General features: G+C 42.2%; 1 protein-coding gene across 9 annotated transcripts in view; it reads left to right on the forward strand.

Annotated features, from left to right (window-relative positions):
* The window catches only part of TIAM2 (TIAM Rac1 associated GEF 2), a 273,941-nt gene that overhangs the window by 225,234 nt on the left and 27,145 nt on the right, over positions 1–21,562 (forward strand). For all 9 annotated transcript variants that reach the window (XM_019479734.2, XM_019479735.2, XM_019479733.2 and 6 more), the window contains 3 exons: positions 18,682–18,861; positions 20,599–20,667; positions 21,067–21,192. In XM_019479734.2, coding sequence (XP_019335279.1) covers positions 18,682–18,861; positions 20,599–20,667; positions 21,067–21,192 — 375 coding nt within the window. The remainder of the gene's footprint in view (positions 1–18,681; positions 18,862–20,598; positions 20,668–21,066; positions 21,193–21,562) is intronic.

A 21,562-nucleotide genomic window follows, 5' to 3' on the forward strand; every position in this document is an offset into this window, starting at 1 on the left:
GGCTTCAAGCATCCAGAGCATCTCATGTTTTAGTGTGCCTGCACCTCCAAAATGGTGGTGGGGTTGCTTTTATCTAAAGTCCCTCCCCCTCCCCCCCCCCTCCATTTTGAAGCTTGGGGACACTGATACACAAGACGTGGAGGCTGGCTGGAGCACAGTAATTACCACGCTTCAGCAGACTCAATCGAGTCTGCTCCAATGCACTGTAATTACAGCGGATTGGAGCAGTGTCTGTGCTCATGTACAGGCATCCAATGACTTGTATTTAGTAGGATATTAACAAAATTATTTCATAAATGCAGAAGACAAGAGGTTCATTTTATCATTTGAGAGCAAGCACAGGAGTACTGGGAGTGGCACAGTCATTCAACTAGTTTTCTAGGCATTGTGCAGACACGTGTAACACTTGTACTGTTCCAAAAAGTCACTGATTTGGAACTGGTTTACAGTTGTGTCAAGTTCTGTGGCTGTGGGACCAGGGAGTGGGAATGACCATGCAGCTCAGCATGCCTCACAGTGGGCAAGTTGTGGGGAGTGCTTGCATCCATGCTTTGGAGGTACCTGGTTGTGGCTCACCTGTGGTTGAGGTTGTTTCCACATTTCTACTTTGCCATCTCTCCTAAACATGAGTTGAGTACGTTTCAGTAGTCTGCAGTTGACCAAAGTCTATAGTGTGCTTGCTTGACTTGGGCAGGGGAATAAAGTTTGGATCCATGCTTTTGGGCTCTCAGAGGCTTGAGTGGAGAGAGTATGATGAGTGGCTGCAGTTGAGTTGGGAACGAGGACACCAGTGGTTATTAGAAAGATACCTTTTATTGTACAAGGAATGCACAGGAGCTCCTTGACAAAGTGCCAACAAAACGGAGAGGAAAAGGGAGAAAGGCAGTAGAGTTCTGGCTGTGTACTAGACAGTTGTCACTGTGGGTGTGGGATGCCTGGAGGACTGACCAGACCTATGTCACAGTGTCCATACATAACACGGAATTGGTTCAAAATACTACTTGATTTTCCAGGTACCCTTTGAACTGCACAAAGCAGCTGTAAACTGGTATCACAGGCTTAGAGGTCTGTCAACTTCAGGTTTAAACCTCATTTAAACCAGTCTAAATGTTATGTGTATCGATGTCCAGGGGCATGCGTGCACAACACTTTAAAGCGGGTTAAATGCTTTTGCACTGCTTTAATGGTGTTGGTGTTTGCACACATCAGTGGCGTATTGCACATTAATTCCAGCTGCTGTAGCACATTCGGTGGCGTAATGTGCCTTAAATGACTTTGGGGCACAGCAAACTAAAACACTTCTGAGGAGTCTTAGTTTGCTGCCTTACAGCTGCAGAGTGAAGCACCAGGCTCCGTGCGGCTCGGGGACTATGCAGGCATCCTGGCAGCAGACCGAGAAAGCTGGGTCCACCAAAGGGAGGGGTGGGGGGGAAAGTAGCGAGTCTGATGTTTGGTTTTTTTCCCCTTGGAGCCTGCCTGCCTGTGTGAGCTGCGTGGGGACCCGGTTATAGTATCTTAGCGCTTAGGGTTGGAAGTGATCTAAACATATCATCAGGTCCGACCCCCTGCCCCAGGCAGGAACAAGTGCCAGGGCCATATCACCCCAGCCAAATATCTGTTCAGCCTCCTCTTGAAGACCCCCAAGGTAGGAGAGAGTACCAGAGAGGTCCTTCCCTGCGTGGCTGTGGTGCCCCCCAGGACCACCTGAGCTGGGTGCCTGCAGGTGGGTGCTGCCTGGGGGGGGGGCTGCCGCTGCTGCGGAGGGAAGCACCAGCTCTCCCTTTCCCCCCACCCCTGCAGCCCAGGGACTGCTCCACCCATCAGCAGCTCGCCTTCCCTCCCCACCACTGGAGAGGCAGGTAAGATGTACACGACACAGGGGTTTACTTCGCCCTAAATTGAAGCGCTGTTTTTAAAAATCTACCGTTTCAATTTAGGGCCCCCATTTCATCTACATACACCCCAGGGTATTAGCATGTGATCCAAAAGGGCATGTGCTGTACAGCAATAGAAGTAATCATCATTACGGTGCTCATGACCTCTAAATGTAAATTGGTGCCATTCAGTCACAGTTGTGGCTTATTCAGTGCTGACCCTTATTTAGTAGAAACAAGATAAAGGCCATCAATCAAATGTGTACGTAAGCTATGGAAAGATTTATTATTAATTGGTAACTGTCAATTTATCCCTTCACCAAAAGCCTAATGACTTTTTTTTTCCTCCTAAAATATAGTGAGAAATTTAAATGTTTAAAATGTATATCTAATTGGAAGGCTGAATCTCAGCATCATGTGTATTAGACATGCATAAAAGTCGAAGGTGACAAGTAAAAGCGTGCACTTTTGATTTACATCTAGGGTGGCATGGCCATGTACATGTGTTGCTGAGGCATATGATTGGTTCTTGCAGATCTGTATAGATATTTCCCTTCTTTTGTTACATCAGTCAACCAGCCCCCAGAGGAATACAGGCTTAGAAATAAAATTAATTTGGGAAGATGAGATGGAAAGATGCAGTTTCGTTCAGCTAAAAGTGTAAAACTCCTGGTAAGCAAAGCCTATTAATGAGCACATGAACAGTAACTATTAATTCAGATTGAAAGAAAATCAAGCCAGAATGATCAACATTGCCAAAGAGGACCCTCAGGGTGAAATGATTTAGAGGGGAAGGTAGGGAGGGGGAGGAAGAGAAGAAGCCACTAGTTTGTCATGCAACCCAGTATCCATTTTATGCACTGAGAGGATTTCAGGGGATGCTGTTCATATGTGGAGCTCATTAGCTCTGCTTTGTAAATGCTCAAGCAGTATGTGCTTGCCCAGCATGTCATTAATTGTGAGAAAAATATCTACCTAAACCTTTTGCTCTCCATCAAGACATGAAGGGTCCCCCTCTCCCACGGTGAGATAGTCTCCTTAGTGATTGGTGAGAACCCAGAGCTTGCGGAGCCAACCAGCAATTAGTGTCTTTGCTTTGTTCTACCAGGAGACATTAACACTAACAGGGATGAACTAAATTCTCCTAAAATCCTCTCTTCCTCAATGCTAAGCAAGCATCCTTTTCATTTGATTTCAAGATTTACAGTGGGAGTATGTGAGCAGATATGGGGAAATGGTGCATTTTCCCTCAGTAGTTTTCCCTGGCTCTGTTGTACCTTGAAAAACAGCTCTGCACTGAAAGTACTACATGGGCTCATGGAGAACTACGTTGTTATGCTACCCTTCCAAATGACCCAGCATCTGCTGATCTAAACTAGTTTTGCTGAGTGGTGTAGAATGGAATCAGAACAATGTCTACCATACTTCTTTTTGGTTTGATTATCAGGCAACTGGGCTGATTTCCTGGACCCTCTAAAAAGTCCCTGGCAATTTTACCATTGACTTCAGTAGGATTTCAGCCAAATTCTGAATGAATTGCCAGGACTGCCTAGAGTTAGTGACGGACCTGCTAGAGATGTTTCAATACCTGTCACTGATTGTAGGCATTTCTTCCCCTTTGTGCGTGGCATTTAGAATTGATGATTAACGTCATATTGATGAATTTTTGGCTCACCTTCCAGTTGCTCAAGTGTGATGACCATCTTGGCCAATGTACCAAGAATCTCCAAAGTTAAAAGCACTGGCTGCCCCACGTAGAGTTAAGCTTCTGTAATTGGACTCTGGAAACATACTCCCTTTGGATCAGCTTGGAAGGGGCTCGGAAACCTTCTCCCAGTGGCTTCACTAGTATGCCAAGAAGCAAAAGATTGTAAGAGCTTGTGTGAGCAAATGTGTGAGCTTGTGCCTCTGTGTTGTGCTCTCATGCTGGTTTTTATGTCAGTTGAAGTAGCAAGATTCCTACAACAGTACCAGTACAGCATGACAGTTTCTCAATGCAAAGGGTCTCATCACCTCAAAGCTCAAAGGAAGGGAAAAAATCCTATGTATGCTGCTTACATGTGATGGAAGCTAGTAAGAACTGAATACACTACATCTTTTCTTTGTATTCTTTTGGGAAGCATCCACAACATCTATCTGTTTGCAAAAAAAAACAAACACGACAGCAGCACTTTTCATTGTGTCAGCAGGTTGGTTAGCAGCATTTGTAGGGATGCTGGTATGACTTCTTCACTGCTGTGAAGGAAGTACTTGTAGTCGTGGGTCTCACATCAGTATTTCAAAGTAGATTGAAGGTGGCAGCCATATGCAGCAGGGTTCCTGATAGACTCTAGGGAAGAGACTTTCTCTGCCAGCTAGAGAATATTGGCTTCATTCTTCTAGGCTGAGATGTCGCTCAGTTATAGGGATTAAATGTGCTGTCACAGTCTGCACATTTCTCTCTCTCTCTCCCTCTGCCCTGCCCTCCCCCTTTTTGCAAGACAGAAGCATTTAAGCACAGTCTTGGCATCTTCATGCTTATGAGATGCCCATCATTGACAGTGGAACAGCAGGGATGGAATATTAGAGAGATAGAAATACAGTTACTGCACACTTCAGGCACTTGCAGCACCAGTGGCACCAGCAGTCTGAGAGTTTTAATAGAGCTGTCATCTTGCGAGCAGCCGTGTGGCAGGATATGATATTGCAGCTGCCCTGCCTCAATTTCCTCAGTAGACTTTTCTGTCCATTCCAGTGGCTTATGGTTCAGATCTTCAGCCAGGTTACATACCCTTCCTCCTTTCAGGATGCCAGATTCCAAAGTTAGTCGTCTGTCCGTCGTCCCCCCCCCCCCCTCCCCCCCCCGGGTAAAATAAAGCAGGTCTTTAACTCAGTCTCTTTCAGGAAACCCACTCTAGAGGCTTGTCTTTCAGAGTCCATTCTTCCCTTTAGGTTGGGCATCAACACAACTATAGCTTGGCTAGTCAAGCCTGAGATGGCAATAGTGAGAGACTTGTAAATTAGTCATATGACATAATCTGAAGTTTCCACTAATTCAGGGTAGGAGTGGTTCAAATTATAGAGACAGATTCCCGATCAGGTTCACAAATTCTCCGTAGGGATATTTTAAATGCATCTAGCCTTCACCTTCCCTTCAATGAGTCACCACCTCCTCCAATCCAGTGTATGGTCAGAAAGAGCAGGATTCAACCTTAACACTTGTGTAATAAGGTGGGGAGTGGGGGGCAGGGGGAAGGACACACCCACTTTGCAGCAGCAGCATCTTAGTAAATGAGCACAAGGATCAAGGTGACCTTGTAAAACTTAGTGCCATCTTTAAGGGAGCTCTGGAGTTTCCTTGAAACTCCATGTTGGGGAACAGAAGCCTTGAGACTTAGTGTATGATTGTTATGGAATTATCAGGGTTTCCTTGCTGATGTTATAGCATAGTACCTATGTTGTATAAAATTTCTCTGAGTGTTCATTTTTAGAGCTGCCATTAACATAAATTTCCCAGTTCCCTCTGTACTGTGGATATAGGGCACATCTACGCAAGATATTTACTGCAGAGCTGCCTAATTAGTTCTGCAGTAAAGTCAGCATCTACACATGCAGCTCTATTAGGCTGCAGTAAACTAATTAACTCCTCCACAAGTTAATACTTGTAAACACAAGTACTATCCTGTGGTGGCATTATTTAATACACAGTAATGCATGTGTAGATGCTGATGGGGCTGCCTGGGACATGAGGGTGCTTCAGTGTAGGGGCTGCCTGCCATCTAGCCCTGCACTGGAGCACTCTTATGCCCCGGCCAGCCCCTCCGCAGCACGAGGAGCTGGGTTGGAGCAGCCCCGGGCTGGGAAGCTAACCCCCTGGTCTCCCTGCCAGCCAGGACTGCTTCGACCCAGATCAACATGCTGCAGTCCCAGGAGCATGTGTTAACATGGAGTTATGTGTTGGAGTTTATTACATCACATTGATTATGTGTAGACGCATCCATAATGTTTAAAATAGGATTTAAATCCTTATTATTCAGGTTACAAGCCAGAGTTAAGTCTACCTGGGATAGCTTTTGCTTTTAAGCCTCTGCAATTGGACTCTGCACACATGCTCCTTTTGGATCAACTTGAAAGAGGCAACCTCTGGGGGGGAGAAGCTCCTCTTTTGGGCAGGATTATCCATAGTATCCCACTGCAGAAGTTTCTTGTACCTGCATGCGAAGAACTAGATACTGGCCTCTGTTAGGAGACAGGATGTGAGAAATGGTAGATTACTGATCTATTCTAGCACAGCAAGTCTTATGTAACTAACCACCCTGTCAGTGTACTAAGATGATGAAAAAATAGCTGTCTCTAAAAGGAATTTGCACGTTACTCAGAACACAAAGGAACAAACAGCCAGAACATTTCAGATTTCCATTGATCTTGGAAGATTTTTTCCCCCAAAAGAGACCGATTATATTACATGCAAACTTTACTTTGAAGATGGATTCCTGTGGCAGATTGGCTTTATCTGGTTACCATGGGCTGCTAAAAGAAAAAGAAACTTAAGTTAGGAGGAGGGTTTTTTTGTGTGTTTGGGAGGTTTCTTGGGCTTTGTTTTGTTTGTTTTACATTTTTGGCACATTCAGCTCCTAAAGGAGAGCTATAAATGTTATCAACATTGCATTTAGTTTGTTAACACCTTTTTGGATGGCATATGGCTAATTAACAATCCTGGCTTAATTGGCAAGCCAGGAAAAGAAGTCCCTCCTAACATCAATTTAAAGCATGTTAAGGTTTGTTGTTTAATTGGGAATAAAGACATTGCTGAACCTAGAGTTTAGCAACCTTTTTCAGTCACACAGCACAAGCTGTGTTCTTTTTATAAATACAGGTCTACTGAGAAACTGGAATTTAAATTGCCATAACATTTGATGATAGGAGAAGAAGGAAGACTACTTTCTTTCCAGTAGAGCTGCATTTCGTTGACAATGGTGCTAACAACATAGTGTGTGGTGTTTTACATGTTTCCTAGACTTGCACATTGGCAACAGGAAGCACCCTTATTTGGTCCCTTAAAAATAGTGTTCGGTATTATGTGGTAGACTCTTCTGACTGTTGGTCCTCCAAAGTAACTGTTGCCTTGCTGTCACAAATGAATCGGTGCAGACCTCAGTGCTCAGTCAGCAGGTGCATATTGCCTAGGTGCACTTTGAAGGTTCAGCAGCAGTTATGCTGCCAATAATATTTCAGTAGAATTGGAGGGATGTTGTAGTTGTGATAATCCAGGAAATATGAAGCAAGGATTTTTTTGGTGGCACTTTGTGCCTGAAAACTCCTCTAACATCTCCAACTATTCAGTTTGTCTAATAAAAAATATCAGCAAAAAAAAATCCTTGCCTCAGTAGTATTTTAGTAATAAAATGGGGGTCTCAAAATATGGATAATGCTGAGCCCTCTGCTTAGACTAACACGTTAGAAGTAGGTGGAGGGAGAAGGTTTAAATGCAGGTTTAACTGCAATGATTAAATGAACGTTAAATTATTCCATTTCTTTTATGAAGGTAGATTCTGTGAAACTAATGGGAGCAGTGTGCATATATCCAAGGCTAATATTTGGCAGATAGTGTGGGTTCAATAACCTGGTGGGGTAGGTTGGGGAAAGTGTAGCATTCAAGTGCCAAGTGCTGAGCATCTCCCGAATGGATGCTGCAACGTCAGCCAAGCCCTAGAAGTATTATAAAATGGAGGGAATTTTTATTCCACAGGCACTTCAGTCCTAAATTGCTTACTACTCCTGTAGGTTGGTGTGTGTGTGGATCAGGGGTGGGCAAAATGCGACCCGCGGGCCAGATGTGGCCTGCCAAGCCATTCTATCTGGCCCATGGGGCCCCTAAACAATTTAGAAAATTAATATTTATCTGCCCCTGGCTGCCTGTCATACGGCCCTTGATGGCTTGCCAAAACTCAGTAAGCGGCCCTCCGCCCAAAATAATTGTCCACCCCTGGTATAGATGAACCAGGCAGAAGGTTCGGTATAATCTTCCAAGTAGGAATTTATTAATGAGAACAGTTTAGGGGTTGTTGTTTGTTTGTTTGTTTTATAAATCAATGTGATTACAACAGGAAAGTTCAAACAAAAGACAGGCATAATTATGTACACAGAACATCCAGCAAGCTGCTTATTTCGTTTTTGTATTTTATTTTTGTAGTATCATTTGTAAGCGTCATCATTTAGTGGCAAATATACTTAACAGAGCACCTGCATCATTGGCAATTCACTTTGACCTTCAAGGCAGGCACCATCCCTTAGACTTTTTGGGTATCTGGCCAATTTTCTTATAGCACCTGATATTTTTGTTTATGCAGTGGATTTCAGAAGCACAGAGGCATCCTGTTAGCAGGTACATCTCCTGGGGACATAGGCTCTACAAAACCCATATTTTTTTCGCATTCTCTTAAGCCACTTACAATATGATAAGCTTTAAAAAAGCCAGCTTCTTTTCTAAATGCCCTTGGCATTTTTTCCCATTGGTAAAAGTATATTAATAGTAGTTTTGAGTAGAATCCTGTTCATACTCTTGCACATTACTTCATCCAATTAAAACTGAACATTAACAGTATCTCACATTTTCATTCATCAGCACAAAGAGCTACTGCACAGCATTTTTTGTGTTGGCACATTGCAGTTGTTCAGTTCAGTGAGAAGATGAGCTAGTGTGAGATCTAAAGGTTTCTGCCTTTGCATAGAAAGAACTTTTCCCTCAGTGAAGTTCATGGTGATAAGGCACAATGCCTGCCTTCAAGAGGAATAAAACCAGAGCTAAGAGTGTAGCTTTAGCTTGCAAAACTAAGCAGCAGGCAGCAGCAGCTTATGGGTCTCTGCACAGGATGTTTTCTCTGGTAAGTTCTGCTACTGCTTGCATAAAATTGTGCCTTTTTAAAGAAGGTCAGGAGGGTGACCAGTTATGCATATTTTGGGCATGATGCATTTCATCAAATGAATGGTTTGGTCATTGTTCTGAGTAATAATAATAATTTAAAAGAGTGAACAAACTATTGTAGCTACACATTAATAGATTTCTGGTGGTGTATGCTCAATAAATAACTTTATGGTGCTCTGTGTTGTAAAGAGTTTGCAGAATTTGCAGTTGTCTTGTTTGAGTGTCTGTTGGAAAGAGACTATCCAGAGGTGATACAAATCGCATTAGGCAATTGTGTACATTTTACTAAGGATCCTTTGACTGTGAAATAACCCAAATGTTAACATTTAATTTCTTTTCTTAGCTTTTTGACCAATAATCTGTGGCTGTGGATAATGGACAGGGGAAGCATAGTTTATAACTAACGAATGATCGGGAAGTGTATGTGCGTATCACTCGCACTGTTTACCAAATCCAAGATGACTTCAAATTTAAAATAACCACCCATTAATTAGATTCTATATATAGAATATGTATACATTTCTTAAACTTTTCCATGTATAGAATCTTAGTATTGGAAGATCGTCTTAAATTCACGCTCCCCTCCCCCCACACTGCTGACCCCACCTACCACCTTCCCCTCCCTACAACTTGTTCCACCTGCAGCCTACTACCCATTGCAGTGACTGCGACGCTGCCTCTTGACTCCCACAGCCCTTGTCTCTTTCTATATCTTCTGCCACCCCGCTTGCACACACAAAGTTGTGATGTTTCTGTAGTTGTGATGCTACATAAACACCAGAAGAGTAGGTAAAACCCCTGTTTGATATCTACAGTAAGAAAAGGGGGATGGAAGGGAATGGGATTACTAAGATTGTGCAAAACTATAGCAAGGATACAAGAAACTTCCTATATATCCTTCATTAGACCAGCAGGCAACTTCTTTTTGTAAAGCAGGATTTCGGTCTAGATTTCTTTCTTGCTTAAATAACATCATCAGAATACCATCCTTTATCTGATGTGTTAAAGGTTAGATCCTATCAGATTTTATCTTTTAACTTATGTATGGATTGGATCAGGAACTGAATTCCACAGGTACTGCGTATAACTCTTGTGTGCTCTGAGGAATTAAGTCCTTATCTTGAGATTTCAGACCCTGACTAGCTAATAAAATTAATGGAACTGATAGAACATTTGTATTCTCTTTCAAATATTGGCATGCTCTATTATTTTCAAAAGGGGGAATTAAGTATGTAATTAAAACATGAAATGCTGCTTGATCAGCAAAAATCTCATTGCTTTATTCTTTTCCTTCATTAGAATTGGTATTAACACTTCCACTATATCAGAGAACATCTCAGCTCTGCTAATATTCCTTCACATTCTTCATAAAAAGTAAATCAATATGTGTGTATTGCTTAGTGTGAGAAAATGAGCACTGTAGATCTGTCTTAAACTTGTGAAACTGGGAAATTTAGAATGAAAAACGAAACTTTGTCCTTGGCTTATTTCATCATGTGCAAAAGGGTATAAAATTCTCAACAGTGCATAATTGTTGTTTCATACTGGACACATCTGGGTATGCTATGCCATCCCAAAAGGCAATTCTGAATATGCTTAACTTGCTGATGCAAGTCAGAATCCAAATGCTTATACATGGTATTTGGTTGTTTAATCTCCTTTGCTTTTTACAAGTAGCATTTAATTAAAACTGTGCAACTAGCGCGGATCTAGCGCGGATCTTTGAAAACTCTTGGCGCTGTGGTGTAGTGCCCGAAGACTGGAAGAAGGCCAATGTGGTGCCTATCTTCAAGAAAGGGAGGAAAGTGGATCCGGTGAACTATAGGCCCATCAGCCTGACTTCTATCCCGGGGAAGATCTTAGAAAAGTTTATTAAGGAGGCCATCCTTAATGGACTGGCTGACGCCAACATCTTAAGGGATAGCCAGCACGGGTTTGTTGCGGGTAGGTCTTGCTTGACCAATCTCATTTCCTTCTACGACCAGGTGACCTATCACCTGGACAAGGGAGATGAGATTGATGTCATATATCTTGACTTCAAAAAAGCCTTCGATCTGGTGTCCCATGATCATCTCTTGGAGAAACTGGCCAATTGTCGCCTTGGGTCCTCCACGATCCACTGGCTGGAAAATTGGCTCCGGGGTCGGACCCAGAGGGTAGTAATTGATGGAAGTCACTCATTGTGGTGTCCTGTGACCAGTGGGATCCCCCAGGGCTCTGTCCTTGGACCCATACTGTTCAACATCTTCATTAATGATGTGGACACTGGAGTCAGAAGCGGACTGGCCAAGTTTGCAGATGACACCAAACTTTGGGGCAAAGCATCCACACCAGAAGACAGGCGGGTGATCCAGGCTGACCTGGACAGGCTCAGCAAGTAGGCGGACGAGAATCTGATGGTGTTCAACGCCGATAAATGCAAGGTTCTCCACCTTGGGGAGAAAAACCCCCGCAGCATCCTTATAGGCTCGGCAGTGCTGTGTTGGCTAGCACTATGGAAGAAAGAGACTTGAGGGTCATCATTGACCACAAGATGAACATGAGCCTGCAATGCGATGCTGCGGCTAGTAAAGCGACCAAAACGCTGGCTTGCATCCATAGATGCTTCTCAAGCAAATCCCGGGACGTCGTTCTCCCCTTGTACTCGGCCTTAGTGAGGCCGCAGCTGGAGTACTGTGTCCAGTTTTGGGCTCCACAATTCAAAAAGGATGTGGAGAAGCTTGAGAGAGTCCAGAGAAGAGCCACGCGCATGATCAGAGGTCAGGGAAGCAGACCCTACGATGACAGGCTGAGAGCCCTGGGGCTCTTTAGCCTGGATAAGCGCAGGCTCAGGGGTGATTTGATGGCCACCTACAAGTTTATCAGGGGTGACCACCAGTATCTGGGGGAACATTTGTTCACCAGAGCGCCCCAAGGGATGACGAGGTCAAATGGTCACAAACTACTACAAGATCGTTTCAGGCTGGACATAAGGAAGAATTTCTCTACTGTCCAAGCCCCCAAGGTCTGGAACAGCCTGCCACCGGAGGTTGTTCAAGTGCCTTCATTGAACACCTTCAAGATGAAACTGGATGCTTATCTTGCTGGGATCCTATGACCCCAGCTGACTTCCTGCCCTTTGGGCGGGGGGCTGGACTCGATGATCTTCTGAGGTCCCTTCCAGCCCTAATGTCTATGAAATCTATGAAACTATCCAAAAATAGAATAATGCCAAACAACCAGCGCATCTCCAGAACATTGTTTCAATTCATGTTGTGATACTTGCAGGACACTACAAGGATGTATCAGCTTGCTTTGATTACTGCTCACTTTGTCCTCTCTCAGTTAACTTTAAAATTAAATTGGATTTTTTTTTACATTGTTCACTGTATTGAATCTAAACAGGGCTTATCTCTTGTGCATTGTAAGGACGCCAGAGATGCCCTGTACCTCCTTTATATGAAAAGGTGAGACAGTGAACTTCTGGTATTCCTTAAGGGAATAAAACACTAGCTAACAAAGATTGTCAGCAAGAGCAAGGTCTGCTTATAACATCTTCGCATTAAACTTGCCCGAGACCACTGGCCTGAATCAAGTGGCTCTGTTCTAGAGTGACCACCCATCCCTAACTTGGCAGGACAGTCACAAAATGTAAAGATCAAGTCCCAGTCCTGGGTTCAGTGACTCCAGGATAGCATTTGTCCCAGATTCCCCTCTACAGTCAAACCATAGCAGTACCATGTGCAGGGATCCAGGTCTTCTGTTAGCTGCTGAGGGGAGCAGGATACAGGGGGCACCACATGGATGTTTGTGCATGCACACATGCACATGGCCAGCAATACAGCCTGACAGTGGTGGAGAGCAGCTCCCCCAGCTTCCTGCAGGTAAGTCTGTGGGAGGAGGAAGGGGACCTAGACAACATGGGGCGAGGGAGCAAAGAGACAGATTGAGAGAGGGACTGGGGCAGAGTTGGTGGCTGTGGCTGGGCCTGGGAGCTCTGCCCAGCTGGGGTGGTGCATGGGAGCCAGGCTGGGAATGTGCAGTTGTGGGGCCTGACTGGGGAGCAGGACGGAGCCGTGGGCAGCTCATCCAGGGTACAGCGTGGGGGGTGGGGGAGCTGGCTCCCCACTGCTATGCACACACCTAAGGAGGAGGGATATGGGGGGGGGCACATGCCCCCCAGATTTGTGCAGAGGCTGGGGACAGATGTGGGCTGTAGGCTCGGGGCTCCCCTCTTTGCTCCCCAGCCTCTGCAACCCAGCAAGCGGGACCTAGCATGGCAGGGCAAGGTGGGGAGGCTTGGTGTCCTGCCTTTGCATTTTGAAAAGGTAGTCACTCTAGTCTGTTCCCAAACAGGCAAATTTCTTAGAAATGTTACTGTGTGTATATAATTGATGGTTTTCAGATACAGATGGATTTTTTTTTAGCAATTCTAACAAAGGCATATATTACATATTAACAAATAACATAGTTAATGAATCACATGAAAATGTTATTATATTTCCCAAATTACATTTTAGTTGGACAAAAGACAATTGATTTGACTGTTGTTGACCCCAAATACAACTTGTGCCCAAGATACCAAAACCTGAAAAGGCGGGATTATATCCGACTCACTTGAAATAACTAAAGCACTAATAGTGCTAGAGTTCTGCTGCATACTTTTAAATTTGATTGAATCTCTTCCTCCACTTTCAGTGTCTGCCATTATTGTGGGAGACAAACAATCCTCTGCACACCTACAGGCTTGGCAATGCTAACCTGACCAGCACTACCCAATGAAAGGAACCTGGGGGTAATAATAGGCCACAGTGTGAACGTGAGCTGGCAGTGCGACGCTGTAGACAGCAGGGGTAGCAATACCCTGGTATGCATTAATTGATGCATCTTCAGCAAAACCAAAGAAGTGATTCTCTCACTCTGCGTTCAGTTCTGGGTGCTGCACTTTAACAAGGACATAGTAAAGCTTGAGAGAGTCCAGAGAAGGGCCGCCCGTATGATCAGAGACTCATGTGGCAAGCCATACAAGGAAAGGCTGAGGGATCTGGGACTCTTCAGCCCGGAAAAAAAGAAAGCTGAGAGGGAGCTTGGTAGCAGCTTACCGCTACATCTGAGCTGTACATCAAGGGTTCACTAGGGCACCCTTGGGGAAAAGTAGGAGCAATGGTCACAAATTCCTGGAAGACCATTTCAAGTTCAACATTAGGAAAAACTGCTTCACAACTAGGGTGTCTAGATTGTGGTGCAATCACCTACCCTGGAAATCTTCAAGAGGAGACTGGACAGGCTGCTTGGTGCAGGGGGCTGGACCCGATGATCTTCTGAGGTCCCTTCCGGGCTTACAGTCTATGAATTATTAGTGGCCTCGATTCTGAAGCCTAGTATATCGCTTTCTAATGAAAATGCTGGTGTTTCTCAAAATTTTGGCCAAAAGAATGATATTGGATAGTGTATACTGTATCTCTATGTACAGCACAGAGGGAGATTAAAGACCAATTTTTTCCTCAGTGAGAAGTGGTTGCCTACAGGATTCTGTTTTGGTGTCTACCTGTCCCTTAGGAAAAGTTGCAAGTTGTGGCTGCTTATTTCAAAATGGCTTTGATAAGGAATAATTTTGTATTCAGGAAGGGGTCGGGGGAAGGGGAGAGGGAGGAGGTGGAGAAGAAAGGACTCTAAAGACTTATGAAAGCTGGGCCTATCCCTGTCCAGTAGGTAGTTAGTTTCTAAGTCAAGTGGATCTGCAGTGATGTAAATCCAGTCATGTTTCCAGAAAATAAAAAGCTAAAGGTTCTTCAGCTAATGCAGAGATACCAGCTAACCGAAAAAGAACCGTCACTGAAAGAGTTAAGTGTTGTTTTATTTCTTCTTTATGACAACTTGTCATGCTTCCTTGGCTGATACAAAAATCAAAGGATTAATGACTTCCCTGCAAGGTGTAGCCATTCATTTTAAGGGAACAGCATTCTGAAAAGTAATCAAATTATGTATATTACACACTTTTTTAACCTTTCGGAGGAATTTTCTTAAAATGAAGAATGTTCTAAGCCTACTCAAAATAATCCTTTCTGTCACTTTTAAGTAAATGCTGTCTAGCTGGCAGGGCAGGGTTTGAAGTGCATCAGATGCATAAATGAGAAATGATAAAATTAAGCAGCATTGAGCAGAGAGAAGGTAAAACTAATTAACCTTGTGCAGCATCACTACTTAATCAGAATCATTCAACAAGTTGCAGTGGGTCACAGGGCAACCATGAAATTGCTGTGCTGCTGCTTAACTAGTTTTGATTTAAAGTCACGCGCTCCCTCCGATTAATTTTACCTAGTATTTTAACACTATGGGAGATAGCCTAGTCACAGACTGTGATGTTCGTGTGTGCCAAGTGGCAAAGTAAAATGGAAGGTTAATAATGCCCCTCTAGCAAGGGTGTTCTTTCTTCACTTTAAAAAGGATGTTCTCAAAGTGCATTTTCTTAAATATATTTTATTTAGTTATCTCAGTCAAGTTATAATGTAGACGACCCTGTTAATAGCTACATGTGCCCAAACTAACCATGTTAAGTATTAGATTACTCTGATTTTCCACAGAGAAAATTCCCCTAACATTATTTTCATGGATTTCCTGTTTATAGAGAATACTGTGTCCAAAATATAGGGAAAATTATATTCTCATTTTTTTTAAAAAAAGAAACAAACAAAAGCCTCATATAGAATCATGATGTGAACAACAGCCTTGGAGTGAAAGAAATCTCTGCCCCCCACTGTGTGAAAGCTTACAAATTGTTAACAAATATCAGCTTGTGTGCTCCTTTCTACCTCCCTAGAAGGGTAGCAAATGGGTGAGAGGGACCAGGGTCATGGCTACGTTCCCTTCCAGACTGCTCAGAAGGACCAGTGAGTTGGTGGAAGTGTAATATGCCTTCATGTTGAAATTTAATGGTCAGATTAAACAAGAAACAGTTCATCCTAACTTGATTCTACCTTAGACTTGCAGAGTACATGGATATAGACCCTAGATAAATTCTCATTGCCTTGTCTGACTTGACCATTATAGTCTAGCATTATTTGGGTTTTTAGATGTCATGGGACAGATCTGCAGCCTAGGTCAGAGTCTGCTGTGCATTGCATAAGGCACATTAAAGCTATCTGTACAGTACTGTAAATTAGGCCAAAGGGTGAATAAATAAGCTCCTGAAAGGCACAAGTTATCTACCCTCTGCTCTGTCCAAACCCTGTGCTGTCCAAACCCAGGTTGCCTCAATCTGGGGATCTGACTGCATCCAGATAATCTGAATTATTGTTTTTGTAACTGGGTTTTTTAAACCAATTACATGTTTTGATTCAAATTAAAGCACACTGTAAAGCTCAGCATTATTACCACTTACTGAGTGCTGACTACTGGGCTGATATACAGACATAAAGGAAGAAAATTGGGAACCCCAGAGCTTATTGCAGAAGCAGAGATGATATGTTCTGTCTAGGGAATTTGGCTGCCATAGTTTCATTTGAGAATTTGGTACCCAAAACTCCAAGGTGGCTTTGAATATATTGACTTGAACCAGGAAAACATACATTAACTTATGTTATCCTCTACAGACCATACTATATAATACTTGAAGGACCAGTCTTGATATGGCAGACATATTTTTGAGCTATCAACAAAGTGTATGATTAAGTAGAAATGTTAATGAAAAGTGGGAGAGTATTAGGTGTAAAAGTGGAAGACTGGGGCAAGCATAAGGTGAAGGTTAAAGAAAGGAGCCAAAATGAATATTGGAGAAGGTTCCCAACTGGGTAGAAAGGGAGGAAAGTGCCTCCCAAAATCCTTCCAGAAAATGCTGCAACACCCTCCGTTTCCTGGAGCTAACCAAAGGGAGCATATTTGGTTTTGGCATTTAATACCATCTTGTAACAAGGACTGTTACCTACTTACATGTGTTCTTCCAGAGCAGTGCTGTTGTTTATTTGTGTCTTCACTGAAGGGCTATCTCATGTCCTTGATCAGTGATTGCGCACTTGTGGATATCAGTTAGGGCCACCCACACAAACCTTGCCCCATATATTTCCTAAAAGCTGAGTCATTATGACACAAATATGAAACACTGAAAACAGAAACAAAGGAAGCAAACACTTTGGAAGTCCATTATCTTATAAAGGTTGTTAAACTAAAAATCTGACTCTGAAATGAAAATATGATTAATTTCAAAAACACTTTTTTAATATTACACAAATGTGTGTGAGAATTCTTGATGTAAGGTAAAGCTATAATTTCAAGAGTTGCCCTTGCAGGGCAGCTCTTATCTTGTGTTTTGTTGCTATGCATTAAACATGCCCTATAACTAGATTCCATAGGCCTGAGAGTTGTCATGAAATGGAATTGTAGGGAACAAAGATGCTCTTGTGATAGTGATGCAAGTCACAGTAAGTTTTCTTGGGGAATAATAATTGGTGACTAGAAACTCATACATTTAATCTGGAGGGCACTGCAAGTATTTGACATGTTTAAGTTTATTTTCACCTACCTAGATGTTAGCAGAGTATATACGTTTGGTTGGAATTTGATGCTGCCAGTACAGCCTACTCCTTCTAGGAAATGTGGTAGAGTTCTAGCATTTAGAAAATACTTCCCTAAACTTCAGGAAAAAATGTATTTCTCCATTTGCTGATCCCATAAAGTGCTAGACCTCTGTAGTTTTTGTTTTAATTATATCCTAAGATTATTGCTCAGGTCATCCAGCTACATATGCTGGGCTAGGGTCTGAGCTGTGCCCAAGAGTACCCTGAGGAGGCTCTGGAATGGAAAGATACCACTTTTTGGTTTCTTTAGTTTTTCATTTTTTTAAATAATTCATGGAGTAATTACACCAGCCTTAATTTTCCCTGAAAGTCCACTAACATCTTAAGGGGCTTTCTGAATTTAGGACCTTATTTCAGAACAACTAGGGAAATGTTTCTTTACAGATATGTGCTGGAGTTCATCTTTGATATAAGATACGGTAAAATGCTTTTTATCAATCCTAGTGTTACAAAAGTAGACTAGTAGTATTTGTAATATAAGTATTTGAAAGAGATAAGCATTTGGAAGGAAGAATTGCTTAGCACATGGCATGAGGAGGTGAAAAACCAGGACTAATAGAGTAGAATTAGGAAATGGAAGACATAGGCTGATTATCAGAAATTTGTGGACTAGGGTTCTTCAGGAAATGCAAAGAGGCTGTCAGACCTCAGTGATAGTCACTGTTTAAACATCTAATCACCAGTGCCTGATGCCACACTTAGAATGACATTCTTTCAACTTGCCAGCATGTGTGGAGCCAGACCAGATATGCACTAGCAGGTTGAAAGCTATGCGCAGTACAACCCTGCATGAGGCTGCCCCATGCACAATCTGCAAACGCTGGATGGGGAGAATCAATCATCTCCCTCCATTTAGCAAGTTGAAAGCACCAGCAGACCTAGTTCAAGACCTGGGGCAGCTCCAGCCTCCTTGATGACAATTAGGTCTCAAACCAGGCCAGGTCTGCCCTAATCCTGATGCTGACAATGAACTCATTAGCAGCATGGAGACTGGGGTCTGCTACACATTCAGTTTAAGGCACTATACAAAACCAGTCATTTGGTGGAACATCTTTGTGGTAAGTTTGCCATTTTATGGTGCCATAAATTGTCTGAACATGTTCCAGGTTGCCATTCATGGTGCAATTAACCTGTTAACTGTGTGATAAATGTAACATCTGCCAGGACTCATTATGTCTTCAAAGCAACTTTCTTAAAAATAAAAATCAGTGGCATATGACCCACTGAATTTAAAATAAGGGCAAGAATGAATCCATGAATTCTTTCTTCACATGGGAAGTTCTAAAGAGATGAATACTTCTTGTGTACCTATATTTTTAAATAAGCCCCACTCCCTTTTTCTGTCCCACAGAGTGCTGAACAAATCACAGCACTGTGCCGGACTTTTCACGAAGGCCAAGCAAACAGTATGGAAGGACAAAAGGACAGTCAAGATCCACCTCTGAAACCACTGGCACGACATCTCTCCGATGCAGATCGATTGCGGAAAGTCATCCAAGAACTTATGGATACTGAGAAATCATATGTAAAGGTAATGGAAACAACTTCCTGTGTGGCTGTAGGTTTCCTGTTGGGCTCTGACATCATTGATTAAAATAATTCTATGGTTCTAAGGCTTACATGTGTATGAAGTGGCCCTGGTACCACATGGCTAGTTCTGTTACCTTCAGTGGACTTATTCCTACGGCAAAGCCTTGCAGGCTTTTACTCATAAAAATTCAGATTCTAGGCAATTTGAAGCATTGCCCTGCATGTATGTAGGAAAGCAGAAATGTATGTGCACAGGACAACTGCTGTAGGTTAGGGTTCTGGGTTCTCCAGTGGATTTTTCCACAGCTCTTCAAAATCTAAGCTTTTTAACCCTTCTGCTTAGAAAGAAACCCTTCATCATGGAAACTGATGCATTGCTCAGTGTGGCCAGTGGAATTACAACAGACATTTTTTATTTTCTTAAAAAGCCATGGTTTTGATGGGTGCATGGCCCTCTTTAGAAACACAAAATGATGGATTTCAAAAGCAGTAATGGCCATTAACATTTGAAAGTCCTGTGTAAAACTTAGTTTTGCTTACCTTCAAGAGGGAAGAAACCTGTTCTCAGTCCCCACTGCCAATCTAAAATGGTTCCCAAAGAGATGCACTTAGACACAGGTAATTCATGAATTATGCTCATGTAAAAGACTAGGAGGAAAATATCTTAATGTATTTGCTTTTACAATTCCAGGTGATTTACAGCTATGCATCCTTGAGCAGTTTTGCTTAAGCTTGATGTGTAGCCAAAAGTAATAACCAAGCACATTCAACTGCTTTTTTTTTTTTTTTTTGCAGAGAAATCACCTTTAATTAAGGATCAAATTGTTATCAGATCTTTGGATGTGTCCACTTATGTGAAAAACAGAGCATTGTGACACAAGAAACTTACTTTCACGGAGCTAAATTATGTGCACATGTTCTGTAACAAGATAGTTTTATCTATCTGACAGCTGTCACAAGATAAAACTTGGTCCCCAAAATATAAATGGCTTCATGGATTCGAATCAGATACTTTTTATCTTCTATTTAATATCAAAATGGCTAAGTTGTGTTGGGGTGTCCTCCAGACCTCCCAGGTCAGCCAAATCATAAAACTGTAGTGTGGCGTTTAAACACAGGAAGATGCATCCTTCCCCCTCCGTAAGCAATTCTGCCGTTTTTTTCCTCAGGGTCACAAAGCCCTACAGCACTGACTCATGATTCAGCCATCGCACTTTGGTGTGGTATAGTAAGTCTTCAAAAGTCATGTCAGTTCTGTGGAGAAATGACTGGAAAAGCCCTTAATCATGTTCCCCTGACAAAATAACAAAACACTCTTAATGCCTATAGGCTATACAGACATTATACATCATTGTGATTGTTACTACCAATGTCTAACACAGTTGTTACTATTGTTCATCTAACCTGCATGCTTGAGTTTTGATGTTGTTGATATTTATGAACCTTTGTGTTCTTCATAAAGCTATCTTCTACAACTTTCTTATACCACACTATACTAAAATATAACTTCATTTTACATTGTAATTTGGGGCTCTAAAGATCTACTCACAAAACTAAAGCACCGTGTTGAGATTGGCTTGGCTTTACAGTGAAAATTGGTTTAGCACTTATGGGTACATATTAGATTTTGTTATAAGAAACACAAGTATTTTCTTGAAAATTGCATCTATCCACAGTTTTTGTTTACAGAATGATTTTGAACTGTTAATTATTTAAGCAAATTCTTTGTTTCTTCCAGGATTTAAGCTGCCTCTTTGAGTTATACTTAGATCCCCTTCAAAATGAGACCTTCCTTACCCAGGATGAGGTGAGTCAATAGTTAAGAGATGTTCTTTTCAGTCTTTTGTGTGTTTTCTGTAGTCCCTGATATATGGACTTTTCCTTTACTGAGGACATGACAAGGAGCTAACAAGTAACATAACAGTAGAACACACCTCTTTAAGTGTTTTCTTTCTAGCACATTAGTCACATCTTTTTCTAATGGTAATTGCTTTTCTGACTGGAACATTGTTGAGACATCTTATCTTTTGTAATCACTTTCTCTTTATGGAGTCCATGGCAAAGCTATTAAAAAACTCAAAATAAGTGATTTTCTGCATTCCTTTTTAATATCTGACATCTCTCATTGGACTGTATTCTCAGGGCATCTATTAAGTAGAGGTATAGAGCTATCAGCTTCATGTCCTCCTGTTTGATTTTCATACAGATGGAGTCCTTGTTTGGCAGCCTGCCAGAAATGTTGGATTTCCAGAAAGTATTTTTGGAGACTCTGGAAGATGGAATTTCTTCCTCCTCAGATTTTAACACACTAGAAACACCATCCCAGTTCCGGGTAAATGCATGGTCTTTTAAATCTTTGTAACGGGGCTGGAAATGCATAACTTTGGGTTTAAAGTTTATTCTCTCTTCAGGTGGCTGCCTCTTTATATTTTAAACTTTACTTCTGATTGCAAATCGATATCCAGCCATTGATTGAATTAAAATGAGAAAGATAAATTTTGTTTTTCACACATTTATCTCCTCTTTCCAAGGATAGATGATATAGGTTGAATGTACTGATAAGACTTTCAATGTGCTATAACCTAGTAATACTTAAAATGATGCTTCCTCTCCAGCAGGAAGCACACTATTACTGGGTTTAAGTTCTGGCGTGTTTTATGCTCTGTGAAATCCCACTTGAATTCCTGATATTCAGTTCGTCT

This window comes from Alligator mississippiensis, chromosome 1 (assembly GCF_030867095.1).
Source record: "Alligator mississippiensis isolate rAllMis1 chromosome 1, rAllMis1, whole genome shotgun sequence".
NCBI classification, from domain to species: Eukaryota; Metazoa; Chordata; order Crocodylia; family Alligatoridae; genus Alligator; species Alligator mississippiensis.